The sequence below is a fragment of the Panulirus ornatus genome, chromosome 14 (assembly GCF_036320965.1).
Source record: "Panulirus ornatus isolate Po-2019 chromosome 14, ASM3632096v1, whole genome shotgun sequence".
Taxonomy (NCBI): domain Eukaryota; kingdom Metazoa; phylum Arthropoda; class Malacostraca; order Decapoda; family Palinuridae; genus Panulirus; species Panulirus ornatus.
This window is the reverse complement of record NC_092237.1, coordinates 5,441,523-5,462,801: the sequence shown is the minus strand read 5'-3', so window position 1 is coordinate 5,462,801 and position 21,279 is coordinate 5,441,523. Positions and strand designations below refer to the sequence as shown.

Here is a 21,279-nt window from a genome sequence, read left to right as displayed (position 1 = left end):
GAAAGATCTGTTGGCTAACATATCTCAAGATCTGTCATTCATACTCTCCTACATAACCTGAATCAGGTAGAGTAACTGGTCATCAGTGTTTAAAGTTAAGGTTACCATGATATGCTTAGCCTCTTATCACTCGCTGATTCCACTCGTGCATATACAGTACGTATCAAAAGCATTTAATGAGGTTGGGTGCTGGCGAGGGATGTAAAGTAGGTTTTTAACCCCAGTCAGCAGTCAGTACTAATGTTGGTTGCTGATAAGGTCGGGGGACAAGAGAGGGTGTGTATTGATCTCAGTTACTAAAAGACTTTGGTGTAGTAACCTCAGCCAATGTTGGGTCTGGTGTAGTAACCTCAGTTAGTGTTGGATCTGGTGTAGTAACCTCAGCCAATGTTGGATCTGGTGTAGTAACCTCAGCCAGTGATGGATCTGGTGTAGTAACGTCAGCCAGTGATGGATCTGGTGTAGTAACGTCAGCCAGTGATGGATCTGGTGTAGTAACGTCAGCCAGTGATGGATCTGGTGTAGTAACGTCAGCCAGTGATGGATCTGGTGTAGTAACGTCAGCCAGTGGTCATGTTGGAAGGAGTAACATGCCAGTAACCTGGACTGGCCCCTTCTCTTCCTACAGGTTGGGGTCTGGCCAGGTGGTGCAGGTACACTGGGCTCCACCGCTGCAGGTGTTGGGGGTGATGGTGTCAGTTCGCCTCTACCTCCTGTTAACTTCCCTGCAGCCACTAAGAGCCCACGTCCACACCCATGGTGAGGTGGTCTTCCGCCACCCTCCCGCCAGGGGATACGCCAAGGTAAGTATCTCCCTCTTCATACGTTTGCTCAGCACTTTCATTTCTGTATTTTTGGATTTTTTCTTAGATTGCAGACTCCAGTCATGGACAAAAGTTCACATCAAGGAAGGGTCTTCATTGAAAAATAAAGAGAGATCAATGAAAGACAAAAAGACTCTTAGAGACAATTTAAATATTTACAGATTTTAGAGGAAGTGAAAAACATGTCTTTTGAAATGTGCAACTTCACCGTTATTGGAATAGGAAAGACATGGGAAGATTGATAGATCCAAAACTTTGAGGTGTAAGGCAAGAGAGATATCAGAATGACCCATCCTTGAGTTGCCCATGACCACATAGTAATAATGTGATGCGGCAGCATGCCGAGTATTGCATGGTGTAGCTAATGAGTTAATGATGGGGCACGCATGCAACCATCTCTCGGGGTCAAAAACCAAAGTAGTACCTATAGAAGAGGAAAAGTGAACCGGCATTACAGTGTAGGGCAAGTAGATCAAGTTTTGAAGTTAACCTGGGAGAGTTGACAAGTCGGACCACTTTCGACTCGACTCTTTCATGTAAGGATGCAAAGCTAGAACCACCCCAAATGTGAAATCAATACTCCATATAAGGACGGGTCAATCCTTTGTGTAAACGAAGCAACTGACCAGAAAATAACATCTAAACAGGACTTCGTGTTACTTACAGGCAGACATAGCAATTATGTACAGAATCATGTATTCCCCAAATATTATTGATATCATATATATATATATATATATATGCGTTTGCGAGGTAGCGCAAGGAAACAGACGAAAGAAATGGCCCAACCCCCCCCATACACATGTACATACACACGTCCACACACGCAAATATACATACCTACACAGCTTTCCATGGTTTACCCCAGACGCTTCACATGCCTTGCTTCAATCCACTGACAGCACGTCAACCCCTGTATACCACATGACTCCAATTCACTCTATTTCTTGCCCTCCTTTCACCCTCCTGCATGTTCAGGCCCCGATCACACAAAATCTTTTTCACTCCATCTTTCCACCTCCAATTTGGTCTCCCTCTTCTCCTCGTTCCCTCCACCTCCGACACATATATCCTCTTGGTCAATCTCTCCTCACTCATTCTCTCCATGTGCCCAAACCATTTCAAAACACCCTCTTCTGCTCTCTCAACCACGCTCTTTTTATTTCCACACATCTCTCTTACCCTTACGTTACTTACTCGATCAAACCACCTCACACCACACATTGTCCTCAAACATCTCATTTCCAGCACATCCATCCTCCTGCGCACATCTCTATCCATAGCCCACGCCTCGCAACCATACAACATTGTTGGAACCACTATTCCCTCAAACATACCCATTTTTGCTTTCCGAGATAATGTTCTCGACTTCCACACATTTTTCAAGGCTCCCAAAATTTTCGCCCCCTCCCCCACCCTATGATCCACTTCCGCTTCCATGGTTCCATCCGCTGACAGAACCACTCCCAGATATCTAAAACACTTCACTTCCTCCAGTTTTTCTCCATTCAAACTCACCTCCCAATTGACTTGACCCTCACCCCTACTGTACCTAATAACCTTGCTCTTATTCACATTTACTCTCAACTTTCTTCTTCCACACACTTTACCAAACTCAGTCACCAGCTTCTGCAGTTTCTCACATGAATCAGCCACCAGCGCTGTATCATCAGCGAACAACAACTGACTCACTTCCCAAGCTCTCTCATCCCCAACAGACTTCATACTTGCCCCTCTTTCCAGGACTCTTGCATTTACCTCCCTTACAACCCCATCCATAAACAAATTAAACAACCATGGAGACATCACACACCCCTGCCACAAACCTACATTCACTGAGAACCAATCACTTTCCTCTCTTCCTACACGTACACATGCCTTACATCCTCGATAAAAACTTTTCACTGCTTCTAACAGCTTGCTTCCCACACCATATATTCTTAATACCTTCCACAGAGCATCTCTATCAACTCTATCATATGCCTTCTCCAGATCCATAAATGCTACATACAAATCCATTTGCTTTTCTAAGTATTTCTCACATACATTCTTCAAAGCAAACACCTGATCCACACATCCTCTACCACTTCTGAAACCGCACTGCTCTTCCCCAATCTGATGCTCTGTACATGCCTTCACCCTCTCAATCAATACCCTCCCATATAATTTACCAGGAATACTCAACAAACTTATACCTCTGTAATTTGAGCACTCACTCTTATCCCCTTTGCCTTTGTACAATGGCACTATGCACGCATTCCGCCAATCCTCAGGCACCTCACCATGAGTCATACATACATTAAATAACCTTACCAACCAGTCAACAATACAGTCACCCCCTTTCTTAATAAATTCCACTGCAATACCATCCAAACCTGCTGCCTTGCCGGCTTTCATCTTCCGCAAAGCTTTTATTACCTCTTCTCTGTTTACCAAATCATTTTCCCTAACCCTCTCACTTTGCACACCACCTCGACCAAAACACCCTATATCTGCCACTCTGTCATCAGACACATTCAACAAACCTTCAAAATACTCATTCCATCTCCTTCTCACATCACTGCTACTTGTTATCACCTCCCCATTTACGCCCTTCACTGAAGTTCCCATTTGCTCCCTTGTCTTACGCACCCTATTTACCTCCTTCCAGAACATCTTTTTATTCTCCCTAAAATTTACTGATAGTCTCTCACCCCAACTCTCATTTGCCCTTTTTTTCACCTCTTGCACCTTTCTCTTGACCTCCTGTCTCTTTCTTTTATACTTCTCCCACTCAATTGCATTTTTTCCCTGCGAAAATCGTCCAAATGCCTCTCTCTTCTCTTTCACTAATACTCTTACTTCTTCATCCCACCACTCACTACCCTTTCTAAACAGCCCACCTCCCACTCTTCTCATGCCACAAGCATCTTTTGCGCAATCCATCACTGATTCCCTAAATACATCCCATTCCTCCCCCACTCCCCTTACTTCCATTGTTCTCACCTTTTTCCATTCTGTACACAGTCTCTCCTGGTACTTCCCCACACAGGTCTCCTTCCCAAGCTCACTTACTCTCACCACCTTCTTCACCCCAACATTCACTCCTCTTTTCTGAAAACCCATACTAATCTTCACCTTAGCCTCCACAAGATAATGATCAGACATCCCTCCAGTTGCACCTCTCAGCACATTAACATCCAAAAGTCTCTCTTTCGCACGCCTGTCAATTAACACGTAATCCAATAACGCTCTCTGGCCATCTCTCCTACTTACATAAGTATACTTATATATATATATATATATATATATATATATATATATATATATGTATATATATATATGCGGGGGGAGGGGGTTGTCATTTCATGTTTGGCGTGGTGTCGACGGGAATGAATGAAGGTAACAAGCATGAATTATGTACATGTGTATATATGTGTATGTCTGTGTATGTATATATATGTATACGTTGAAATGTATGTTTGTATATGTGCGTGTGTGGATGTGTATGTATATACATTTGTATGTGGGTGGGTTGGCCATTCTTTCATCTGTTTCCTTGCGCTACCTCGCTAACGCGGGAGACAGCGACAAAGTATGATATATATATATATATATATATATATATATATATATATATATATATATATATATATATATATATATATATCGGTTTTTTTTTTCCTAAAGAAGGAACAGAGAAGAGGGCCAGGTGAGGATATTCCCTCAAAGGCCCAGTCCTCTGTTCTTAACGCTACCTCGCTATCGCGGGAAATGGCGAATAGTATGAAAAAAACAAATATATATATATATATATATATATATATATATATATATATATATATATATATATATATATATATATATATATATATATATATATATATATATGACTTAACTGATGTTGCCTTTAGATACAGGACAGGGTGTGGATGTGGTCAGAACTGGTGTCTTGGGTTGGCCGTACATCTGGAGAGGAGGCAATGCGAGCCATGGTCGGTCACACGGAGACTGCACTAACCACACTGGCCTTAGCCGCTGACCTGCTTCTGCCACCCAAGTTCCACAACCTCAGGAGGGCCCCACAACGCTACAGGTACTAAAGTCCTTGGCCATTGGTCCTCTTTGTACCGAGGATCATCATACTTTTGGGTCCTCCACATGTCAGGGTTTCCATAAGATGGGTACCTTCAGATGGTAGAGGTCTCCAACAACTGGGACTTCCACATGCTGGAGGACTCCACATGCAGGGGACTCCACATGTTAGGGACCCCACATGCTGGGTACTCCACATAATGCACTTGCTACATAGAAATACTTCATGCACTCTTGTAAATTCTAAAATACTTATACAGAGCTAAATATTGACAATGGTGAGCTTCTAATAAACCCAGTCTCACATCCTGACTTACCTGAATATGACAGGACAAATAGAGGTAAATTTTACTATTTTTCATTATTCTTAGTCCAACTGACAAACTCGCACTGCACATACTTTATTAGTGTTCTGTGCATGCATAAATCACTGATACATGGGCCTCATCCACTAGGTGTGAGGGATGTTACCAGTTGCTTAGTGTTGACCTCGTCTACAACTCTAGCTTCCACCCAGCCATTGTAGGCATCAGCGGACAACCAGACCTGTCCTTCTCAACCACAGACAGTGCTGGACATAGTGGCCACACCACTGGTAGGATCCAAGTGGCAAGGGATGTGCTCACACTCCTAACCAAGGACGTGCAAGTGTCCCACTCAGTAAATGAGGGGCTCAGCGAAGCTTCTGATAACTTAGGTGAGACACTTTCAAACTTCTTCCTTCTTTGATATTAGTCATTCTGAGGTATCTTCCAAATACTGCCATTTAATCAATGGCTTGCCTTATATAGTGTGTGAGTCGTAGGTTATTACTCTCTGCATATGTAGCTCAAGTAAGTGTCACGCAGTTAAAGTTCTTGGTGCTGTGTTTGCAGGAGTGGTGGGAGTGGATTGCCTCATCTCTCATGAACTTTGTCTCTCAGAGCCAGACCTCAAATTCCTCCTTGACACCCGTAGAGAAAATGAAGCCTCCGACTATGATCAAGAAAGTGGTGTATCTTATGTGAGGGCTTCACTAGATCCCATCAAACCCAGACATGAGCAAACTTCTTTGAGTTCAAAGAAAAATATCTTTCCTTTACAAGAAAGTCAAACAGACAGAAATGAATGGCTTCAGGCCTATGATGACTTAGATCAGCAAAATCAAAGGAACTCATTAGAGAAGAAATACCTGCCAACAGAAACCAAATTCACAGCACAAAAACTGAAGAGAGCTGGATTTATCATGCTGTACCCATCCCCAGTGGGCCAACTTTATGACCAGGTAAATAATCTTGCCACAGTAAGGAATAATACAAGTATATGAATTGGTTTATGTGGATGTATGTTTAGCTAGGATCTGTTAGAAGATGCAATAATGGTGCTCTTAAGTTTACAAACCATGAAGCTGTTGAAGAAAATAATCTTGAAATTTTTAAAGATTGTTATTGTTTTTAAGAAAAGTAATTGTTGTTTAATCATTGAAATCTCTCCTGCTTATGCTGCAGTTATGCTGGACTCTATGGGTCTATGATAAGCTGTAAATAAAGGTGAAATTTCCGATATGAAATTAGGCAAAATGTGAGAGATATTACGCCAGATATTGTTCTTCTTTGTAAAAGTAAAACATTTTACCATTTTCTGTCAGCAGGCACAACAAATCAACAAAAATCTATCTGACCCATATGAAGCAAATGGGTGTTGGTGTGAAGTAATACAAAAATAGACATTTTGGCATTTTATATAATTTTCTTTAGCAGAGTGACAAATATTGTAGAGGGTTTGAATCATCACTGTCAGAGGGCATTATGTGATATATCTATATATATTTCTAATGATTAATGTTGGTTTCCTCATTTCCCTCCTCTTTTCAGTTGACCTCACCTCCATTCATCTCTTCTGTTATCATCAACTATCCTTTCTTATCCTGCTTACCTTGGATTTCTCTCTCCCTTCTGCAATAGGTGATTAGTGACTTGTACCATGCTGTCTCATCCAACACCAGCATCGCCTTTGCCAGTGCAGCCTTTCTCCTCACGTAAGTTGACTCTACTTTCCCCTGCTTCCTACCCAAATTATAGGATTTCTAAGGGGTCCTTAGGAACATTTGAAATCTCTTTGTAGCAAGTTTAAGGAATCATAAGGAGGATATCAACTTAAGTGAAAGGAATGAGGAAGGATTTCTAGAATCTAGGATGGATCAAAAGGGGATTCTGATTTGGTTTCAGATGACTGTTGAGCTGATTTACAGATCTGAAGGGATGGTAGTGAAGAAATAAGGTTTCTGAAATGGAGTGTATTTGTCCTGAGATGGGTTTAAGGGATTTAAAACTTGATTTAAGAAGTCTGTGCCAGAAACAGTTTTAAAGTGAAATCATGAGTTTGTTTTCTTCATACTTAATCGTTCTTTCCCATGTTGGTCAGGTAGTGCCAGGTACAGTAAAAAAATGCCGCAGCTGCTCACATCCATTCTCTAGCTGTCATATGTAATGCATCAAAACATGGCTCCTTGTCCACAACCATGCCCCTAGCCATTTAAGATTAAATGTTCTATGTTAAATGGTATGATTTCAGATGGCAAGCAGAAATTTTTTTTGAAAATGTCTTGACAAAAAATTCCAGATTTGAAACCCATATTGTTCAGTTAAGAACAAAGTTGAAATCATGGATTGCATCTTATATCTACTTAGTTATGCATATTCTGACCCACTATTCACTGTTTCCATGCAGATGCTATGGCCTGATACCAAATGTGTGTGTGTAAGTCATTAGATTTCGTGGCTATAAGTCAGAATCTATACTAGTTAAGCAAAAAAAGTACAAAGAGTGAAAAGGATTTCCTTTTACTTTTGTGAATTGACTTCTGTTGTGTTATGATGTCATTAGTCCAAATGGTAAACATCCAGAATTTTGCCTTGCAGTGAATCAAAATTGATTGCTTTTTTTTTTTCATATTCTTGCCTGAGTCATTGCCACAGTCAGATTTTTTTACTGTTCCTTATTAATATGAATGTCATATGATTTTTCATACTTCATTGAATTGTATCAAAAATGTACTTTTGTGAACACAGGCCTTGATTTAATAATTTTTATTTTCTTATGAAATATTTGATATCCACAGCTGCTTTACTCCTTTGATATTCCTACCTAACTCACATGACATGTCATTTTATGGCAGGGAGAGCTGGCGTCACATGACACGGGACTTGCATGGGCTGGTGACATCATTAGAGTCTTACTATAGGCCGCTTCCCCCAGGCATCTCCCCAATGTTGGCTGGGTATGATCCTTCTTTTTTTTCATGCCTTTTACTTGTTGCCATTGCAATTTGATTGTAATGAATATAGTTTCCTGGACAATCATTGTATTTCATCCATTTTAAGAATTACCATTGGATATGATATGACAACAGCAATCCTTTTCCTCCAGCCTGGATCTCCAACCAAATGATGCTGATATTCAGGAGAAGTGGCTCAAACATCAAGAGGACAAGAGGGAACGCTGTATGCAAGGTTAGCAGTCCTGTGAACAACTATTATTTCATAGTGGTTGTGAAATCAAGACTCTTAGACAGCGTACTGGTAGTTGGTTTTGTTGAGGTCTCATGCCACTACCTTTTGCAGTCAAAGTTTTGTAATATCACAGAATTGATTCTTTTGTCATGTTGTTCTTTGATTAATTGATGTTTGTGCATTCTATAAAATGCTGTAACTCTTTTAGTAATGAATTGAAAAATCTTTAGATATGTCACCAGAATTATTTTTTTTTTTTTTTTTTTTTTTTTTTTTTTTATACTTTGTCGCTGTCTCCCGCGTTTGCGAGGTAGCGCGAGGAAACAGACGAAAGAAATGGCCCAACCCCCATACACACGTACATACACACGTCCACACACGCAAATATACATACCTACACAGCTTTCCATGGTTTACCCCAGACGCTTCACATGCCTTGATTCAATCCACTGACAGCACGTCAACCCCTGTATACCACATCGCTCCAATTCACTCTATTCCTTGCCCTCCTTTCACCCTCCTGCATGTTCAGGCCCCGATCACACAAAATCTTTTTCACTCCATCTTTCCACCTCCAATTTGGTCTCCCTCTTCTCCTCATTCCCTCCACCTCCGACACATATATCCTCTTGGTCAATCTTTCCTCACTCATTCTCTCCATGTGCCCAAACCATTTCAAAACACCCTCTTCTGCTCTCTCAACCACGCTCTTTTTATTTCCACACATCTCTCTTACCCTTACGTTACTTACTCGATCAAACCACCTCACACCACACATTGTCCTCAAACATCTCATTTCCAGCACATCCATCCTCCTGCGAACAAATCTATCCATAGCCCACGCCTCGCAACCATACAACATTGTTGGAACCACTATTCCTTCAAACATACCCATTTTTGCTTTCCGAGATAATGTTCTCGACTTCCACACATTTTTCAAGGCTCCCAAAATTTTCGCCCCCTCCCCCACCCTATGATCCACTTCCGCTTCCATGGTTCCATCCGCTGACAGATCCACTCCCAGATATCTAAAACACTTCACTTCCTCCAGTTTTTCTCCATTCAAACTCACCTCCCAATTGACTTGACCCTCAACCCTACTGTACCTAATAACCTTGCTCTTATTCACATTTACTCTTAAGTTTCTTCTTCCACACACTTTACCAAACTCAGTCACCAGCTTCTGCAGTTTCTCACATGAATCAGCCACCAGCGCTGTATCATCAGCGAACAACAACTGACTCACTTCCCAAGCTCTCTCATCCCCAACAGACTTCATACTTGCCCCTCTTTCCAGGACTCTTGCATTTACCTCCCTAACAACCCCATCCATAAACAAATTAAACAACCATGGAGACATCACACACCCCTGCCGCAAACCTACATTCACTGAGAACCAATCACTTTCCTCTCTTCCTACACGTACACATGCCTTACATCCTCGATAAAAACTTTTCACTGCTTCTAACAACTTGCCTCCCACACCATATATTCTTAATACCTTCCACAGAGCATCTCTATCAACTCTATCATATGCCTTCTCCAGATCCATAAATGCTACATACAAATCCATTTGCTTTTCTAAGTATTTCTCACATACATTCTTCAAAGCAAACACCTGATCCACACATCCTCTACCACTTCTGAAACCGCACTGCTCTTCCCCAATCTGATGCTCTGTACATGCCTTCACCCTCTCAATCAATACCCTCCCATATAGTTTACCAGGAATACTCAACAAACTTATACCTCTGTAATTTGAGCACTCACTCTTATCCCCTTTGCCTTTGTACAATGGCACTTTGCACGCATTCCGCCAATCCTCAGGCACCTTACCATGAGTCATACATACATTAAATAACCTTACCAACCAGTCAACAATACAGTCACCCCCTTTTTTAATAAATTCCACTGCAATACCATCCAAACCTGCTGCCTTGCCGGCTTTCATCTTCCGCAAAGCTTTTACTACCTCTTCTCTGTTTACCAAATCATTTTCCCTAACCCTCTCACTTTGCACACCACCTCGACCAAAACACCCTATTATGTTTTGCATAAATTTCAGCATTAATATATCTGAAGGATTGTACAATATCACAATATTACTGAAAATTTGCTCACGGTTGGGATTTCAGTATCCATACACAGGTCCTCAATCTCTTTGTGTATGACCCTGTATGGTATAGATAACTTTTGATAATCCTTACATTTAAAATCTCATGCAAATAAAGAAAGCAAAGGTATTTTGTGCTTTTGTTAGATAAACTTTTATTACATTTTCTGAAATGAATCAGTTACCATGGTATGTTACAGAATTTTACATTTTTCTCTTTGTTTTTTTGTCTTCTGTGACAGATCCAGCTACAGCCCCATACTTGCAGAGGATTATCTTAGTACCAGATATCAGTCTCACACCATCTTTTACACCTTTAGTGACCTCTTACTTGGCAGAAGTAGAATATGAGGTCATTACAATGCAGGTAACAGGTGTAGCTCTCCATTGCCGAGCTGAGGCAAGGCTGGACGACAAATTTGGACCTTCTAAGTAAGTGTAGCAGCAAATTCGTACACTTAACAATCTCCTCCTCATCCCTCTTCCTGTTCAGTCCCTTCTTCCTCAGGTGTTCTCAAACCTCTCATCCTTCATTCTCTGAACTTCCTAACATCTCCCTTCCTCACTTCCTTAGCCACACCCTACTATCCCTTCAGTCCTTCTTCATTTTCCTCTGGTTTCTTCCCTCTTGACCTCTTACTCTTCAGCTTCATACTTCATGCTTTGTCAGTGTTTCCTCAAGCTAATTTCTAAGTCTGGTGTCTAATTTCTAAGTCTGTATCAGTTACAGAATTAGTACAGGGCCATCTGTACCCACCTGAAGTGATCATTTGTACTCATATTAAAACAACCCATGTTAGTCATCTTAGTTCCGAGGGCCACCAAATATATAGCCACCTTTTGAGGATCTTACAGATATGCTATTCCTCCCCAGCCCTTTAAAATATCACCTTACCAAAAGACTCTTCTCTCCAACAGTTTAGTGAACTACACTCTTGGTCTTGGGGAGAACCGCATCCCTATAGCTGTAGTGGACATTGCCCACTCAGAACCATGGACTCTCAACACTTACACCATACACCTCACACGACGACCTCCGCCAGTGCCCCACCCAGATATCACTACAGAACCCCACCAAGTCTGTGTTCTGAAACAGGTAAGGGAGGGAATGAGCAGTATGGAAAAATATTACCGGGTTTAAAGGAAGAATAATAGAAGAATGGGTAGTGCCAAAACCAGTTGTTTAATTTGAGGTATATGTGTCAGTAAAGATCTTTTACTGCAGCTCATAGTCCATGTCAGGAACCACCGGTGATAGGTCGTTCACACATTTTATAATTCTAATTTCCCTCTGCAATTTCCAACAGGAGTGTGAACTAAGAATTTCACCCTCAGAGCCTTGTAGCCTTAGTAGCGAGTCAGCCTTCAACTCATGGAAGGACTTCCTCTCCTATAGCCAGCACCTTAGACCCTGCTATCAAGGAGATGCCCATGGTTAGTTAAGGGAAACTTGAGGACCATTGATGAGTTCTGAATTCATGGTTTTGGATTTTGTTGATATAAGATGTCAGATGATATACTTCCTCCTTTATAGGCATTGTCACACTCCAATAGCAAACATGCATCATGCTTTTCCAGTAATTGAAAATGTAAAGCAGTCACATTACTGCAAATCATTTAATCCATATCTCATTTACTTTATATATCTAGTTTATTTGTCATCATACATCATTTTCATAAATCAGTTTTTGCTCTTTTTTATAGAAATATGTACAATACTGTTATTGCTTTTTTTTTATAGAAATATGTACAATACTGTTATTGCAAAACTTTTTCCATAAACTTTCTAGTTTTCCAGGCAAGCTGCTTATAGTTTGTGAAATGGAATGTTATAAAACAATATCAGATATGTATTATTGTTAGTTACTACTTTTGCTGTTAATATGATTAAAAACCGTAATGACATGTTGTGGCAGGTAGGTGGGTGTTGCCTTGTAGTTCATGCTTGGAGAGGAAGGATTGTGACTGGTCCCGTGCAATTTGGCAACCCTTCTCTTGTACCCACTACACCATCCATACAGATCAACTCCGGGACTGCCTCCATGGCAAGACGGTGAGAATTCCCTCAGAATCCAGTTATGTGTCACTGGTATTTCTCAAGTTTTAGGCTGAAGCTAGATGCCAGATAAAAGACATCTCATTTGGTCAGATATGAAGAAATACATATATATATGATATATAGGCCTGTAAGTAAACATGTGGCATATTGTACTACCAGTATTTGCATTTGTAGTCTTTGAATAGAATTTATATTTTGGGAATTATGGTCAGATTGTGTGATTTGTTCATCCTACCAAGAATTTAGATAGAAGCAGATAGAACCTGAGGTGCAGATGGACCAGCAAATGTTGGAGGCCTTCAAACATGTATTATGCCTTGCAGCTGGTGTTTCTAGGAGACAGCACCAACCGTGGTATGTTGTATGCCCTCCTCGAGCGACTCAATGGCACCCTTACCTCCTGGGATAAGACCCACGACTTGCGGGTCATCCGAGGGGTCAACAAAGGACACACTACCTTTGCATTTGCCTACTACCCAAAGTTCTGGCTGCCTTCCAACCAGAGACCTGTCTTTGACCAGACACTCTACCAACTGTTACTCAGGTGGGCACCCGCGGAATGAACTCAGTAAATGAATAGGATATTATGTATGATAAAGTGGTGAACTGAAGGATAGTTACTAAAAACATTCACACACACACACACACACACACACACACACACACACACACACACATGTATACGTTCATATGTATATTAAAAGTGTGACTGGACTCTGCCTGTTACACTGCAAATGAAAAGCTACCTTTGGCAAGGCTCTGTCATTGGGAGTATAGTTTCGGCAAGGAACTTCTCATTCCAAAAGAGTCCATCATTTCTCTGTTCCTGGAAGTAGCATGGCCTTAGGCTGCAAGTGTCTGTGAAAAGAGTGCACGATAGGATGATTAAACGAACTGGTGTGAGGAAGACCACCTATGACACGGGGAAATAGAGTGGGGGAGTACTTGAGGGAGAGAAATGGTGGAAGAATCTATGGGAAGGTGTATGTGAGGGAGGCATGTAAGGATAGGGATAAACGGCCTTTGCCACTCCCTTAGTGGTAGTGGAATTAGCATCAGAGATATAGATAGATATATAGATATGTGTGTGTGTGTGTGTGTGTGTGTGTGGCAGATTCTGCCTGCATTTGGATGCACCACAAGGAGGAAGTCTGTGTCTGTTGTCAGTGAATGACAAGAAATAGGACAGGAATACAGTCTCATCAAAGAGCTTCTCACTCCAAAGTAGTTCATCATTTTCCTGCTCCTGTATGGAGCACAACCTTGAATTTGAAGGAGCTGTATGAAATGGGCCTTAGGGTTGTATGGTAATTGCATTGGTATATAATAAATCATTTCTAAAGCAATAGCTATTCAGATAGGCCAGAGGACTAACCCCGAGACTGTATGGACAGGGCTGGACCACTCCACAACAGCTCTGACACTGTGGTGGTTGTAGGAGGAGTCCACTGGGTGGCTGCTCAGCACCTCCATATGGTCGCCTCAGCTCTTCAGAGGTACAGTATGTTGCGCTCTCTCTCTCTCTCTCTCTCTCTCTCTCTCTCTCTCTCTCTCTCTCTCTCTCTCTCTCTCTCTCTCTCTCTCTCTCTCATTTATTTTCTGAATGGAGGACTATTTTATCAGCTTCAGTGATTCATGTTTTTCAGCATCACAAAGGCAAAGAAGTATACTGAATTTTGTAATTATCTACAAATGGTAATACATACATTGGTGATTATAGATATTTGTATTGAATAGAACACTATGTATCTTTTCTTATTAACAATGTGATTGGTGACAGGTACAGAAAATTAATTAAAGACAAGGTTTATATGATTGGGGTCATACAATCGTACATGCCCACTGTAGAAATGAATTATGTTATTCTCAATGTTTTAAGTGTGCTTGTACAGCCATGGATGTCAGCCTGTGCAGTCATAGATGTCAACCTATATAGTCTTGCACATTGAACAAAATGTGGTATGTGTGCCTATCAAGTATTTTTCACTGGAATGCATCACTAACACATGCCATGGTCTTCCCATGAAGGGAGGGTCTTCAGGGAGCCCAGGTGATTCTCAAGACATTGGGTGTTGGCTTCCATGTTGCTGCTCCAGGTGTCCACACGGTCTCCCTGGTTAGTAATAGTGCCCATGAGATAAGTTTGAGTAGGAGTCTGCACCTGCTGTCTGGTAAGTAACAGTTTCCAGACCCTCTCTTAGGTGAGTAAGACCATCTTGTTGCCCCTTGGATGAATCAAAGAGGTAACACCAATATACTACATCAATGAGAGTGTTATCATCTACTAGGTATCAATATCCATGCTTTTTCATATATAGCTAACAATATTCATACCATCTGCCCAGGAATTAACAGAATTCATATCATATTTTGAAAGAATAACTAGTCATACCATCTCCAAAGTAAGTGCTACCATTCATACCATCTGAATGACTGACATCATTACTCCTAGTAATGCGTTAGGCTTTCATGAAATGTTCAGCATACATAAAGGTATCAGTACCACTCTTAAGTCAACTTGGCAGTGTTGATACCATAGTCTTAGTGAGTGAGAATATCCATACCATCTTCTGTGTGTTTATTAATATGTCATCATCTGCATCTATAAAACATCAACACCATATCTTTAGTGACTAAAAACATTCAAGTAATTCATATGACACACATTATGCAACTTCCATCCTTTCCATTGGTTTTTAATTCCTCTTATGCAATTAGATTAAGAAAAAAGTAATCAGTAACCCTAAATATCAGTGTTTTGTGCCATTTTATTACCCCATAATCACAGTACCTCTGACTTTTGATCATTCTTAACCTAGCGTGACCACTCGCGGCTACTGGACCACTCAAGGTACCTAGCTTCCTATGCTCACCACCATGGTTATCATGTCGTTGATACCTTCAACATGACAGCTGCCCGCTACAGACACTTCCTTCAGGGCAAGTGTGCCTGTCACTTCCATCAGGTGAGTATGGGATAAACTGAGTGCAGCACCAGGTACTCGAAGGTAGTGGGCACTTTGATCGAATCAGCAGGTTGTTTAAGAGAATTAGTTTTTTGTTTAGGGCAGAGTTAAATAGGTTAAAGTAGTTTTGTAAACTGAGAGCAACTGAAGATAACCTGAGCAAAACGATACCAGTCTGAAGGCAGTTGCAAGTAGTCAAGGATAGTAGGGGATAGTCTAACAGCATCAGAAAGAATGCTATGTTTAGAACAGGTTTTTCAGGCAAGCAAGAGACATTCAGAGTTAATAGAAGGTTATCTAAGGTAGTGGTAGATAAGTATCTTGGTAAATGATAGTTTAAAGAAGTAACAGATGGTCTTAGGCTGCTTCAATGGTTCAGATCTGTAACCTTTCAAAGACCAGGGCATTAGGAAGCAATTCAAGTCATGTGATTATATAAATCTGTAGTAGGCAGTCTATAGTAGTAGATGGTATTGTAGGAGAAATTGGTATATTCTATAGTGTAGTAGGATATAAAGTAATCTGTGTCTGCAACAGTCATGACATGTGGTCCAAGTCGAGTAAAGGGAGATTAGATCTTTAGTAGAAACTCTAAATCTGTGGCAGGTTGTGTAAATGATAAGCATATGGTCTCAGGCAGTAGCAGGTAAACAAGGTCCTCAGGAGGCAGACCAGATTAGCAGTGAATGGTCCAAGCCAGCAGCAGGTGGTCTAGATCAGTAATAGGTTGCTTGGGTCACTGACATGAATCAAAGAACAGTAACAACTAATCTAGATTGCTTGCTGTTGGTTTAGATCATAGCAACAATTTAAGATCAGTAGTAAGCAGGTAGTTTATCATAAGATAATCTAAATTACAAGCAGGTCATGTAGACAGAAGAATGAAGAAGGTAGTCAAGTGTGAGATAATTTAGATTACTAGCAAGTGGTGTAAGGTAGAATGTAGTCTAGATGATAGCAGTATATTTTGCCATAATGTTGATTACAGTACTTGCTGTATAAACTAAGCTCATCTCCAAAGTGAAATAAAATCAAGCTTTACTCTTGATATTACACGTGTATTTTCTTCTAATTATTGATAAATTTTCGATAAAAGCCAGTTTATTAAAGAATTTTATCATTTAGATAATGCAAAATTAAGACAGAAAGATGCAGCACTTACATTGATTATGCACATGTGAGGGGTTCCACTTAAGCAATTTGCGGTAAATAAACTACTAGCATATCTGGTTTTGCAGTAGTTCCTGTAATCTGAAATTAGGTACTCCAATTATGATTTTTTCAGAATTGTTTATGTCTCATGTCTGTTAACAGCATGATTTTACAGCAGATTTTAGTGTAATCAGTAGCTATTTATTACACTTACTATACTATTTCAAGCATTTTATAACTATGTCAAGCCTTTCCCATCAGTTTTTGTAACTGTCAGCCATAGTGGCTAGTACCCATACCATTTGACTATTACAGGTGGTACTAAACCGTGGGCATGGAGGAGAGATGACATATCATGTGGAAGGGGAGATCAATGCTGTCTACACGAACATCCTTGCTAATGCTATCTGTCCACACCATGTGCCCACCAGATGATAGGTAATGATAGGGTAGTGTATAACAAAGGTACCGATGATAGATGGTATAGGTTGTAAATGATGATTGGAAGTGACGAAATGATAGATGTCTGCGAGAGATGACAGTCGATGACATGTGATGATGATTAGTAACTGATGACAGGAAATAACAGCAGAGCTAACTAGATGTTAGGAAATGTATGATGAGATTATTGTATTATGAACATTGATAGACCCATTAGATGGCAAATGATATCAGGCTCAGCAAATGATAGGTGATGAGTGGCCCACAAGATGATAGATTTTCCGTACTATATGACATGCCAAACAGATGATATTTCCATATTACTATAGGTCTAATGGTTAATAAACCCAAAAGAGGATTGACTCAGCAGAGGGTAGAAGAAAGTTCCATCAGATATTAGATGTGGTACATAATAGGTTCTAACAGATGATAAATCAAAAACATGACAAGGTAGATTGAACAACTATGAGTTCAACAGTTGTCAGGTTAGAAAAAGAAAAAATAGTACATCCACCAATGAAAGGTTAGCTAATAGGCTATAAGTTTGAAATGTCAACTTTAAATGATTTAAAGATACTTTTGATACTTAAAAGAGAAGAACCACACACTGTGTATATACTGAACTGATAATGCTAAAAACATTACTGCACATTATTGCTAAAAGCATCACTGCGCATTATTTTGGGTTTAGATGATTGTCAAAATGTATCTTCTTTTGGATATTTATGTGCTATGTTTCTCCATGGTGCCAAATTATCTATTAGGGTAGTAAAGTTCAGATTGTTTTAACTGGTTTGATAATAACATTGAGGATGCTTTTAAAATTTTTCACCATTTCAAGTAAGTTACATTGTTTAAGGTATTCTACTGGTCAGTTTCCTGACAAGACTGGTGGACCTGTGTGAAAAGTGAATCCTTCTTTGTTGCTTCACAAGTGAAACAGCAATCAGAAAGACCATTCCTACATCAATTTTTTATATGTGCATGTTTGTTCATCTGTTATAATCTTTTATGTGCTATCTTTTGTCATACCACAGAATTTTGTACTAAAGATCCTGTATTCATTACTGATGCAGTCTGTTTTCCATGGTCAATGCTTTAACAATTTTGGCAATTTGTTTACCACACACACAGAGATAAGAGGTTTGCATCACCTTATTACAATGTTATTATCTTTAGCATCAACATGTTAATGGGTATTTTGAATTTTTATCATCACATCATGACTGTCACAACACAACTGGAGACTTACTATATTTATTAACGGAATGTATGAGTAGTGTGTATATAAAATATCCTTGTCATATATGATATTAATGAATCATCTTTAATCTGTTTCTATGTTTCTGTTAATCTGATATCATTTATTCATTTTCAAGTCACTGGGTATAACATCCATTAGATTCTGGCAAAAGGTTGGTTCCCAGTCTTCGGAGAGATGCAGCTTGTTTACTTGTAGTCTTCCCATATGTTTTGCTTCCAATTTTGCCGTCATGTGATCTCAGTAGCCTGCTGGATACATCGTAGATATATCATAGATATAGAAATCTGCCATCAGATTACATTTTCATCTTCACTGAAAATCTGTAAATTTGATGATATTGTAACATATAGTTGTCAAATGTATGATACAACTAAACAATGTGAAAACATTAATTTGTTCTTGATCCAAAGGACCCAGTGTTACAGTAAATATTCCAAGCAAGAAACATTCCAATTTACTTTTATTTTTGTAGTCAGTTTTATCATTATCTAGTTCAAAAATCGTCAATGGTTCATTTGCCATTAAATTGTTCCAAAGATAATTTTCTATTGCCATCCAAGATACAGTCAAAGTCTGTGAGTTTTTTTGATAAGAAAATTTATCAGCTTAGTACAGGAAAAGTTTTAACAGCTACTAATCATACAAAGAAAATAATTTGTAGAAATGTTTCATCAGATTGTTTTAATGAGATATTTCCTACAGAACACCATACTCTGCTTTAGAGATATTTCATGTTTGAGAACATTTTCATTATATGATACAGAGCACAACCAGGGGAACTCAGGAGCTATGGCTGCCTCATTATGGGTATATTTACTTTTAGCATAAGAAATAATAAACAGTTCAACATTGTTTACAATTGCTATTCATACTGTTTGCATTGATATAATGCTTGTAAAATGTTAACAGACTGAAATTTGCCCAATCTGTATATTGATATAAGTGATGAAAAGTTTTAGCCTGAATGTATAAGGGAAAATTTTTGACAATATCCTTGCTTTTTTGTGTGAATTTATGTAGATATAGTGTTGTGTATAGATATTGTACATAATGTGATATATATTTTTATATGAAAATACTCAAAATTTAACCAGCAATAAAATAATAAATGAAAATTGAGTATCATTTTAGGTATTCCTAGGAATATTTCATATGTTTTTGCACAGGAATGCACATACAGCACATTTAGAAAAAGCCCACTGTCTTTACAAAGAAAGAGTAGTCCTCCCCGCCCTTGGATCTGTAAGTACCCACACCAGAGGATAGAAGATTTCACATTTCTGGGGTAATCTGGGAGGCCATTTTAAATTTTTTTCTCCTGTAAGTGCTGGGAGTGATGGAACAGTCACTGTATCTCTGCTCTTCATTTCAGTGAGCATAATATCTCTATTTTCTGATCTCCATCAACACAGGTTGCCAGTTTGTCATGTCCAGTAGATAGTGGGTCATCTACAAAAATTTATATCCTAAGAAAAGACACTGATTATTGTGAAGCTTAAATAGGATAGAATCCCACAGGTAATGATTGATTGTAAAGTTTACCAAAGAGGTACGAGATGTAGACTGGGACAAACCACTTATGGTTTGATTTTGATGTGAAGGTGTGTTTATCATTATGAATCAGTGCAGGAAGTTACATACTCATATTTCAAAAGGGAATGAGAACGGAACTTCAACGTAGAACTTAACCACAGTTTGGATTCACGCATACATTACCAAAGTCAGGACATGTACATGCATAAGGTCATTGATAGTAGTAAAATAGTTCTATTTTCCAGGGAGGTGAAATAATTCTATTGATAAAGTTGAATTGGGCTACTACATGAATAAGGGAAAAATGACATTACCAAACTAATTCAACTTGGCAAAGTTGGTTTTCATGCACTGAAACTATGAATGATGCATGAGATCCTAAGAGAAATAATGAGTGAATAACCATAAGCTTTGGTAGTATACAGAACAAATCAAACAAACCATCAGCTTAACCTGTAACAAATCAACCACTTACAAGTCAGGGTGCAAAGCAACAATAGCATTACTGTACAACAATCAGTCACACAAGTTACAAGTTTTTCATTATGATTATCAAAACACATGTGATATGTTCAAATTTTTTTCTTATTTTGAAGACTATATTCTTCAGGGAATCAGGTGAATTACTGTATTATTGGAACAAGAGACAATAGAGAGAAACATTGTTTTTGTGCCTGCTAAACCTTTATTCACTTTGCTACCTTTGTGCTATAAAGATGTCAGGCGTAATAATCCAGAATACTCCAAGATGGTTGTAAGATGTGTTGGACAAGAAGCTTCTGCAGCAAGGTATGAGGTGAGTTTCTCCTTAGAATTGTTATTTAGATAGTATACCAGATCTAGCCATATTGAATGTCTACAAAAGTAGAATCCCACGTATGCTTGACTTAACAGGAAACTCTGTTGAACCTGGAGGAAATTTTATTAAGAATTTAACAATTATCTAGACAACACAGGGAAAGAATGGTAAGAAAAAATAGTTTTAAAATTACCAATTTAAATTTACCTAAGGAAGGAAAGACAAGACAAAGCAAGTAAAGATATAAAAGTATTTCATGAATTCATCAGAGATTGATTTTCAGTTAAAGAAGTACTTTGTTAGACAGAGGTATTTAGAGGAAAAAATTTTTGAAGACAAGAAAATATATTAGAAGCACCTGGAAAGTATTGAAAATGTTAGAAAACACAAATTGAGGGTTCTGTATTGGGTACATGGACTGGATGAAATCTCCATATATATTCAAGGAATGTGTTGGAACACTTGACTGGAAAAATTGGTAGAATAAAGATTATCAAGCAAAGTGAATAAGGTAAATATATCTATTTTTAACAAAGATCAGGAAGCTGCACTGAAGTGCAGAC

At 39.2% G+C, this 21,279-nt stretch overlaps 1 protein-coding gene across 3 annotated transcripts in view; it reads left to right on the top strand.

Moving 5' to 3' along the window:
• Window positions 1–19,510, top strand: part of LOC139753214 (uncharacterized) — an 83,526-nt gene extending 64,016 nt beyond the window's left edge. The window contains exons 7-23 of one of the 3 annotated variants that reach the window (XM_071669431.1): window positions 629–803; window positions 4,718–4,899; window positions 5,354–5,595; window positions 5,774–6,162; window positions 6,842–6,915; window positions 8,056–8,157; window positions 8,307–8,389; window positions 10,745–10,934; window positions 11,421–11,598; window positions 11,810–11,936; window positions 12,419–12,555; window positions 12,885–13,105; window positions 13,956–14,057; window positions 14,590–14,677; window positions 15,381–15,527; window positions 16,995–17,117; window positions 18,500–19,510. In XM_071669431.1, the coding sequence (XP_071525532.1) occupies window positions 629–803; window positions 4,718–4,899; window positions 5,354–5,595; window positions 5,774–6,162; window positions 6,842–6,915; window positions 8,056–8,157; window positions 8,307–8,389; window positions 10,745–10,934; window positions 11,421–11,598; window positions 11,810–11,936; window positions 12,419–12,555; window positions 12,885–13,105; window positions 13,956–14,057; window positions 14,590–14,677; window positions 15,381–15,527; window positions 16,995–17,114 (2,557 nt within the window). In that variant the 3' untranslated portion in view covers window positions 17,115–17,117; window positions 18,500–19,510. Of the gene's footprint in view, window positions 1–628; window positions 804–4,717; window positions 4,900–5,353; window positions 5,596–5,773; window positions 6,163–6,841; window positions 6,916–8,055; window positions 8,158–8,306; window positions 8,390–10,744; window positions 10,935–11,420; window positions 11,599–11,809; window positions 11,937–12,418; window positions 12,556–12,884; window positions 13,106–13,955; window positions 14,058–14,589; window positions 14,678–15,380; window positions 15,528–16,994 lie in introns of all 3 variants that reach the window. The other 2 variants (XM_071669432.1, XM_071669430.1) reach the window with 2 other exon arrangements.
• The last annotated feature ends 1,769 nt before the right edge of the window (window positions 19,511–21,279 follow it).